The sequence below is a fragment of the Pygoscelis adeliae genome, unplaced genomic scaffold (assembly GCF_000699105.1).
Source record: "Pygoscelis adeliae isolate BGI_AS28 unplaced genomic scaffold, ASM69910v1 Scaffold402, whole genome shotgun sequence".
Lineage (NCBI taxonomy): Eukaryota > Metazoa > Chordata > Aves > Sphenisciformes > Spheniscidae > Pygoscelis > Pygoscelis adeliae.
In genome coordinates this window covers 8,185,723-8,195,369 of record NW_008824411.1, presented here as the reverse complement: position 1 = coordinate 8,195,369, position 9,647 = coordinate 8,185,723, and the positions used below count along the sequence as shown (strand labels likewise).

The 9,647-nt window shown below is 56.0% G+C and overlaps 1 protein-coding gene across 1 annotated transcript in view; it reads left to right on the top strand.

The window, feature by feature from the left end:
- BRINP2 (bone morphogenetic protein/retinoic acid inducible neural-specific 2) overlaps positions 1-2,690 on the top strand; it is a 5,657-nt gene extending 2,967 nt beyond the window's left edge. The window contains exons 5-8 of the mRNA XM_009320743.1: positions 41-146; positions 506-742; positions 954-1,176; positions 1,528-2,690. Of these exons, the coding sequence (XP_009319018.1) occupies positions 41-146; positions 506-742; positions 954-1,176; positions 1,528-2,644 (1,683 nt within the window). The 3' untranslated portion in view covers positions 2,645-2,690. The remainder of the gene's footprint in view (positions 1-40; positions 147-505; positions 743-953; positions 1,177-1,527) is intronic.
- The last annotated feature ends 6,957 nt before the right edge of the window (positions 2,691-9,647 follow it).

The window sequence follows — 9,647 nt, the reverse complement described above, 5'->3', positions numbered from 1 at the left end:
CCTTCTGTGTCCCTGCCCCCCGGCGGGTCCCCCCCCTTAGGTGACCGAAACACGGACAGGGCCACTTGGCTGCAGCAACTACGACAACCTGGACTCGGTGAGCTCCGTCCTGGTGCAGAGCCCCGAGAACAAAGTGCAGCTCCAAGGTAGGACCAGGCTGGTGGGAACGTGGTGATGGATGAGTGCCACTGTGGGATGCTCATAGGCACGCAGGGGGCCACAGGGGAGGATGCTGGCTCGAGATGCTGCTTTTAATTTAAGGGCTGGGGAGGAGAGGGGGATGAAAATAATCAAAGCTGGGCAGGATGAGGTTGTTGCTCGTCTGCCAAGAGGAGCCGAGATCGATGCAGAGCCCAGACAAGCGGCTCCACAGCAAATTGATATGAAAATCACGCGAGGGTGGGAGCCTGGGAAGGGGAAAGGCTCGCTCCCTCCTCGCCCAGGCGATGTTTTCGAGGGGCTCTGGGCGTGCCCTGATGCTCTCGGGGCTGCCTCCCGCTCTCAGGGCTGCAGACGGTGCTCCCCTCCTACCTGCGGGAGCGGTTTGTGGCGGCCGCCCTCAGCTACATCGCCTGCAGCTCGACCGGGGAGCTGGTGTGCCACCGGAGTGACTGCCACTGCCAGTGCCAGCCCACCTTCCCCCGCTGCAACTGCCCTGAGGCCGACATCCAGGCACTGGAGAGCAGCCTGGCCCAGCTCCGGCGAGCCTGGGAGAGCCACCACGGCCAGTTTGAGGAGTCAGGTGAGGCTGGGGAGACCCCACCAAGCATCCCCCTCCCTACAGCCCCTCCTCTGGGAGCAGCCCAGGCTGGGCAGTGGGCCTCCAGGGCAGGATCCAGGGTGATCATCTCACCATGAAGACCTGAGAGCCCAGTTGGAGGGAGGTTGGCTCCAGCCCTACCTTCACCGCTCGCCCTGCTGGGTCTGCTGACGCCATCTCTCTTCCCCCGCAGAGGAGTTTCAGGCCCTGGTGAAGAGGCTCCCCGGGGACCATTTCCTGAACAGGACGGCCATCTCCCACTTCTGGGCCATGGACCTGGATGTCCAGCATCGCTACCAGCAGCTGGGCACCAGCCTGAAGCTGCTCTCCAGGAAAACCCACCGACTCATCCGGAGGCTCTTCAACCTCAGCAAACGCTGCCACCGGCAACCTCGCTTCAAACTGCCGAAGGAGAGGTAGGGTGCCACAGCATCCCCGTCCCATGCTGGGGACACTGCTCAGAGCCCTGAGGGGGGCTCAGACCCACGGCCCACCTCCCTGTGGCTGGGACTGGAGGAGCTCCCGCCTTGCTGGAGGGATGCCCAGGGGTGAGCAGGCAGCGGGGACAGCCGTGCCACTCTGGGATGTTGCCTTGAGAGGTTGGGTCCAAGCCTGGAGGTGGAAAATGGGGCTCAGTTCATGTGGGGCCACCAGCGGTGCAGAAAAATGAATGCAAGGTGGGCAGCTCTTCCATCCCTAGGGAAAGTTGGTCGCAGCCGTAAAGATGCCACATAAGCATCTCTCCTCCTGCGTCTCTTCTCCACCAGGTCCCTCTCTTACTGGTGGAGCCGTGCGCAGTCGCTCCTGTACTGCAGCGAGACCACCATGCCTGGGACCTTTCTGGAAGAAAGCCACAGCTGCACGTGTCCCTCCGACCAGCCCTCCTGCCAGGGGTCCATACCGTGTGCCTTGGGCGAGGGGCCAGCCTGCGCCACCTGTGCCGAGGACAACAGCACCCGCTGTGGGACCTGCAACCACGGCTACGTGCTTACCCAGGGCTTCTGCCGCCCCGAGGTGGCCGACTCGCTGGAGCACTACCTGGGGCTGGAGACGGACCTGCAGGACTTGGAGCTCAAGTACCTCCTGCAGAAACGGGACAGCCGCATTGAGGTGCACTCCATCTTCATCAGCAATGACATGCGCCTTGGGAGCTGGTTTGACCCCTCCTGGAGGAAACGCATGCTCTTGACCCTGAAGAGCAACAAGTACAAGCCCGGGCTGGTTCACGTGATGTTGGCCCTCTCCCTGCAGATCTGCCTCACCAAGAATAGCACGCTGGAGCCCGTCATGGCCATCTATGTAAACCCCTTTGGGGGAAGCCACTCAGAGAGCTGGTTCATGCCCGTCAACGAGGGCAGCTTCCCAGACTGGGAAAGGACTAATGTAGATGCCTCTGCCCAGTGCCAAAACTGGACGCTCACCTTGGGCAACAAATGGAAGACCTTCTTTGAAACGGTCCATGTCTACTTGCGGAGCCGCATCAAGTCTCTGGACAACAGCTCCAATGAGACGATCTACTATGAACCCTTGGAGATGGCAGATCCTTCGAAGAACCTGGGCTACATGAAAATCAACAGCTTGCAAGTCTTCGGCTACAGCCTGCCCTTTGAACCAGATGCTATCCGTGACCTGATCCTTCAGCTGGACTACCCCTATACCCAGGGCTCCCAGGACTCAGCCATGCTCCAGCTATTGGAGATCAGGGACCGGGTGAACAGGTTGTCACCCCCTGGCAAAACCCGCCTTGACCTCTTCACTTGCTTGCTGCGCCACAGGCTCAAGTTGGCCAACAACGAGGTGGCGAGGATCCAGTCCTCCTTGAGGGCCTTCAATGCCAAGCTGCCCAATGCAGTCGAGCAGGAGACGGGCAAACTGTGCAGTTAACAGCTGGGGCTGCTCAGATGTTGGAGCAAGGGGGCCAGGAGAAAGGACTCCCTGGGGGTACAGGGAGAAAAAAGCCTAAAAAATTAAATCAAGGCCTTACCTTAGTGCCAACTGCGTGCTTCCATGGTAAACCCAGCGACCGGCCAAAGAGATGCAGGGCTTGAGCAGATGGAGGACACCGGCAGGACTATGGAGGAGGGGTAGCTCATGCAGCGCAGACTGCCTCCAAGTGCAGAAACGATGCCAGCACGGCTGCCCTGCAGCACTGCTTTTGCTCAAGCATTGGTGGCTGGGGGAATACAGCTCGGCCAGAAGCAGCTGCTGGCCCCACCGGAGCAGATGCTCAACCCACCATGAGGATCCTCCAGCAGCAGTCTCCTCAGCACCCCAACTTTTGTAGTCTTTTTAAGAGAGGTTTCTACCAGCGCCTTCGCTTCTACATCCCCTGTGACCCTTCCTGCAGCCGTGCCCTCGCACATGACACAAGGGGGACCATGCTGCAGGTCTCTGAGATGCAGCAGATCTCTCCCGGTGCCTCTCCACGAGCATCTCGTGCCCGTTGAGGCATCATCACCCCTCGTACAGGAAAGACCTGGCACCTGCCCTGTAGACACTGCTGTCATGGACACTGGCAGAGACCTCTGGGCCACAGTTCCTTACAAAAAAAACCCCAAAACCTAAAACAAAAGAAAGAAAGAAAAAGAAAGAAAGAAAAAAGTTTTATTTATTTATTTATTTGTTTTGTTTGGGAGGGGTTTTTTTAAGTCTATTTATTTGGGGAGGGTCATTTCTTGTTGGTGGCTCCAGCCAAGAGACATCTTAGTAGAATGTATCATCTGTTTAATATATTTTTTAAAAAATGCCTTTTATGAGCAAAAGAGCAACCAAAAACAACCGAGAGGAAAAAAAAAACCAAAAACAAAACAGTTACTGTCATCTCTGGCCCTGGCTTTTCCCTTGCTGTGTGGCAGGAGGGGATGGTGAGGAGGCTTCCACGTGTGCCTGGCTGCCATGTCCCTGCTGTGTCTCCGCACCATCCTGCTCTCTGGATTTTAGCTGAGCCTCCCGAGGAGGGGAGGTGACACCTGTCTCCTGTCCACATCTTCATTAACTTGGAGGGACAGGGCTCCGAGGTGTCCCATTAAGACCATCAGACGTACCTGGAGGCAGGGAGGGATCCTGCCCACACCTGGAGCAGGCAGCTCCTGCCTGCTTCCCCCAGCTCTCACTTTTGCTCCCAGTGGGGTGCCCAGAGCAGATGCGACACATCCCTGAGCTGGTGGGAAGGACCCATGTGGCACCAGCTACATCTCATGTCCAACCTCCTCCTGGTCCGATGTAAACATCCACCATGCCCCAGGGTGAGCAGTGCTGCAGCTCAGTCGCCCACTGTGGCACGTACCACCTCTTTGGGCATATCAAGCATGGCCCTTGGGAGGTTCACCTGATGTTCTTTAACTCTGGTATGGGATGAGACAGGGAATACCTGACCCCCAGCCACCCTTTCTGGCCAGTTACAATTGTATAGACGGGTAAGACAGTCATCTCTGTGTTCTAGCTCCCTTGCCTGGTCCATATATGTAGGTTGCTCTGTACTTCTGGTATCCTCGTTGACCTCCTCAAGGCATTCTCATTCATCATCCCCTTAGAAAGGTCCCCAAACCAGGTGCAACCCATCCCAGACACCTCCCTCTGCTACATTCAGTGCAAGCATCGAGTGCCAGTGGGTTTCCCTGAGGCCAGCATCTCCAGCGGCCCCACTGCCAGGGAGCCAGCAGCATCTCCAGCACCTGCTCAGTTCAGCCTGGCGAGCTGCGGTGAAGAGCCAGGCGGCAGGGGCAGGCAAGCTGGCAGCTGACGGCTCGGTGGAGCCAGGTTCCCCTCCCTCCTTCCCTGGTGCTGCTGCTGCCGTGCTCGGTGCCCGACCAGAATATCAAGCAGCGGCGTTGCCCGGCTGTCAGATGGAAACGCTGGGTATCCAGACAAGCAGAGCTCACCGCCTCAGTGGCTGCCCTAATTTCTTGGCTGAGGACAGACTAGAGAGAGGAAGGAACCGACCCTCCAACCCGCAGCATCCCCAAAGCAGGGAATGCATGCGGTGGGGATGGGCAGGGTGCAGGGAAAAAGAGATGGGGAGGAGGGGGAAAGTCTATCGGTGTGTAGATCTGAGTCCACTTCCTAATCCTCCCTGGCTGGCGAAACTTGCCTGCTTGGATGCTGCGAAAGCAGTGGTAACCCAAACTCACCCATCCTGCTTCTGTCACCCGCTTGTTCCCCCCTCTCCTCCATCCTCAGGTTGGACAGATAAAGAGATAAGCAGGAGGAAAATAACACTAGGAGAGATAAAGAGATAAGCGAGAGGAAAATAAAACCGGGTAGATAAACCATGCTTGCTATTTATATTCCCTGTCTAATCTATCAATCCATCAGGACAGCTATTGTGGTTATAGCATCCCTCAATCTGTCACCCGGACTTCTCCATACATCTGTCTTCCTTTGCCCACATCTCCTCCCTTGTCTGCCAGTCCTAAAGGGAAAAAAAAATCAGGCAATTAAACACACCAGGAGGAAAAGAGAAGTCAAAGCCATCATCTCGGCTCCCCAGGGGAAGCCAGCAGACATCTGCCCGGGGATGAGGAGGGTATAGGCGGGAGGGCTGGTAGTGCTGCCTGCTCCCGAGCAGGCAGGGCTGCTGGGAGGCTTCCCAGCTGGAAAGACTATTTTGGTTTCTGCTACACATCTTTCTGGGCCGTCACATCACTTCTTCTCCCCATCGTCACAGGGGTCATGCATCAGGCTAATGTTTCTCAGCTCCATCCTCTGTCTCCCCCAGACAGAAGATTTCCTACCATGCTTTTTGGCGCCCTTAACCAGTCACACATCCTAAAGTCGCCTGAACATGAATACAAGAGCTGTCAGGACGTCTGGTAGCATCTCAAGGAGCCGTTGGTCAAGACATGATGGAGCAGCTTCCACCTGGCAGGGGACTGACGCCGGGCTTTTCTACATTGGTGGCTGGCTCCAGAGGCAGGCAGGTGATGCCCTGAGAGTAATGGTTCCATGTGCAGGGACAGAGGTGGATGAAGGCTGTTTACTTTCAATCTAATGCAAAAAAAAGGCAAAAAGGGGCAGGCAGGCAGCTGGAGGGATGCGCTATCAACACTTTGCAACTTTGATGGTTGCCCCCTGAGCTGGCAGGCAGGGTGGCCACTGGAGCCTCCCCTCCTCGCAGCCCCCCAGTAAGATTTCTTTATGTATTGCCCAAAAGCACCGAGTTTGGCCCAAATCGCTGATTCCTGTCAGGAGCGAATGCACAGCGTTCCCAGCCAGGCAGCCGGCACAGTGCCTTCTCAGCGAAACCATCCCATTGGGCAATGCAGGGGCCAGCAGATGAGGAGCGACAGCAATGCCAAGCACATCCCTGGCCACTGGCTCCCCACAACATGGGGCTGCACCACCTCTTTGACCGAGTGCAGAAAAAGACAGGGGTCGTTCCCTGAATTTTGCTGATAAATTGTTGTATTTTGGGAGAAAACCACTTCTACCTTTTTTCGGGACAAGTGGGTGAGTTAGAGAAAGAGCAGCAGCAGCGTGCCCCCCCGGGGATGGACAGAAGGGGACTGCCAGGCTGCATGTTAATCTCGGGTGGAAGCAGCCAGGTCCTCCCATCCCTGTTCAGCAATTAAGGCGCTCAATGGAGGTGATTAAGAAGGTTAATAACTGGGGGCCAGCATTTGATTACCTTGCAGCGCTTTCCCCTGCAAAGAACAACACTGACACCAGTGGAGCTTGCTGGAGAGTCGCTGCCATGCACAGAGCTGTCAGGATCTGGCCTCCGTTTGCAAAAAGCCAGGGTGCTACCCTGCCAGGCCTCCCCGAACCAGGAATTCGGTGTCAAACCCATTAGGTTTTAAAAACTGGTATGTTTGGGTCCCTCCTTACCTGTGCACTGGTTTGTAAGCCCCTGCATTTATACACCTTACACAGCTCCTCTCTGCAGCCGGAAAGCTGCCTCTTAAATAACAAGCTGAGCTCCTCACTCGCTTGATTGCAGCCGCTCCTGTTCCCTCCAGACACATTTATTTAGCAGTTCTGCCAGGGAAAAGAAGGCTGGGGAAAGGCCAGGCTGTTTCGTCCCCAGCAGCAGGATGGGACTGTCCATAGTGCTCTCCCACAGCTCAAGGCTCCCAGGTGCAGGTTGGTCCCACCTCCATCTCCCAGCCCTGAGACAACCAGTGATGGGCTGTGACTGGCTACACCTGAACCAAATAGCTTGCAGCTCCAGCTATCTAACATACACTCTTTTTCCCCTCCTGTGTTTTCATCCCTTTTCCACAGCACCAGCTGAGCCTCCAGCCCTGCATGCCATGAGGTCATGCCTTTGGCCTCACGGCCAAGAGCATCTCCGCATCAGGCTGTGCCAAAATAGGAAGGACAATTTTGCCGTGAAGAGCCAGGATGGAGAGAGGTGGTAGGGCTAAATCAGCCTGCCTCAGTTTCCCCCCTCATAGGTCCCAGCTGATGCTGTGTTAGCCTAGGAGAAGAGCACAGGATGCACAGGGGGTAAAACATTCCCAGGGGAGAAGGGAGTGTTGGGGGGGATGCTCCAGAAAACACACTTTGCTGGCAGATACTCTTTTTCTTTGCATGCGAACAGCACACTGGTGCAGATTTCACCTGAAATTCACCCTGTGGTCTCTGCCCTCTTGGTTCAGGCTGCAGGATGGGCAAGAAGTGGAAATCAGGCATTTCGCTTGGCTGGAGGCTTCACACCAAGCATTTTGCTCAGAGCTCCTCTGGCTTCGTTAGCCACACAGAACCACCAGGCAGCTGCCCAACAGAGCTGTTTTGCTGTTTGACAGGATTTCTGGGGGAGGCAGGCAATGGCAAGCTGTCTGCGGACCTCTCCACCTTGGCATGGGGCTACTCCGGCTTCTTCCTTATAAGACGGTTTCGCTGCAGGAACCAGAGATGCTCCTGGGTACACGTGGGATCGCCATTTACTCTCCCAAATAACCAAGCAGACTGTGGGATGTGATCCATGGAAAACCAGGATCCCCAAGTCCGGTAGTGCCATGGCCTGGAGCTGCTCTGCCAACACGAGCCCACGGAGACTTGTCATCGTCCCCTTCCCACTCCAGGCTCGGGGCGGGGCGGGGGGACAGGAGCGGGATTTGCCACTGGCCACCCTTGCTTCCCCCTGCTTCTCCAAAGCCCAGCAACATCTGCCTAGCCAAGAGGCAAGCCGAAACCTCGCCATCTCTTTTTCAGCCTTGTCTCTTTTTTTCCCCCCCCTTCTCCTGACAAGCTCAGAAGTGTAGTCAAGGTGGCAAATTAGCACCAGAACCTGGTTAATTGGCAGGCAGGAGCCTTCTCCTGCTGTTTGGGTTGTCATCAGCTGCTTCAGCACATTTTCAGTTTCTCTCTGTTTTGGTCTATTTTCTCCCTTCGCTGACGGTGGGCTGGCTTTTTCCTCCCTGTTCCAGCTCTCTGCCGTCTCTTTCAAAGCCATCGAGGGCTCTTATCCTCCCACGCCATGCTCCCTGGGGTTCCCTCTCCAGAGAGGATTTACAGGGCCTGCAGTAAATGGCCACTTCTTAGGGAGCATGGGGGGACGATTAACAAGCTCTTGAAATGATGATGACCTTGGCTTCTTCTTCCCTCCTCCTCCTCAGCCTCCTGCTGTGGCCTTTGGAGAAGTCAGGAGAGGCTGCAAAGGGCAGGCAGGGAGGAGGCAGGGGGAGGTTGCTGCCAGCCCATGCATGCGGAAGAGGTCCCAGCCACCCTCCTGTGTCCCCCCCAGGAGCTTAGTGGGGAGCTGGGATGACTCAAGCTGGTGGGGACCTCGGAGGCTCCAGTCCCAGTTCCTTGGCTCCCTTCTTCCCTCCCCACCCACTCCTCCATAAGTGAGGACGGAGAATCATAACCTCACCCACCCAACCCCACCGCCTGCACCAGCCCTTGACCTCCTTGAGTGTCCCCAGCTGCTCCCAGCTCTCAAGGAGAACCTGAAGACCTTTTTAGATAGCATCAAATAACGTATCTTGACAGCATCCCATTCTGCAAGTGGAGAAACTTGCAGCGGAGTGGGGACGCTGATGGCAAATCACTTCCTGCTCCCTGATCTCAGGGCTGGGAGCCGCTGTTGCCGGCAGCAGTACCCCCATCCATTAAATACGGGTGCCCTGCCCTGGGGTGCCACTGCAGCCAGTGTAAGGGTGGCCCTGCCCTGGGGTGCCACTGCAGCCAGTGTAAATCAGCAGCGCCAGGGCCAGGGGCATCGCTGATTCACATCCAGGAGCCCAGCTGGAGGACTTACCTCATCGGGCCGGACCCTGACCCCCCCCTGGCGCTGGCTGCCTCTGGGACAGTGCTCCCAGGGGACCTCTTGGCTCTGCTTCTGGACTGGGGGTTGAGACGGTCGGTGAATTTTGGATGGATCTCCCTGGAGGGCAAAGATCTGCAAAAAAAAAAACCTCCAGACAAAGCTGAGAGCCAGACCTTTCGCTCCCAATACGCGTGCCGGGAGCAGAGCCCAACTGAATGGAAAGAAAGGAGAGAGATTAGTCAAATTCTTTAAAAGTGCTCTCCCAGCCTACAGGAAGCCTCTGCTCCATATGAGGATACACAAACCGTCCCAGCCAATCTGCCTCAAAATCAGCGGTGGTTACTAACTTGGTCACCACCTTTCAGCTTTTCCCTTAATACAATTTCCTGCGATGGTTCCTTGCCCTTTCCTTGCCCCTGGCATTACTGATCCACTCAAGGAGATGGGAATTGAAGGAGAAAAGGATCTCAGGGACCTTTTTCTCCACCTGTAGCCCATTTCATCGCTGGGAGAGCACACGCCACTGTGGATTTATCTCCCACATTGTTTTCCCAAACTAGTTTCTATGGTTGTTTCACTGACATAACAGTAAAAAAATATGGCATATAAACCACCCCAAATAGTGTTCAGGGATGTGAAATACTATAAATCCCAGGAGGCTGCTGGGAGAAGAGC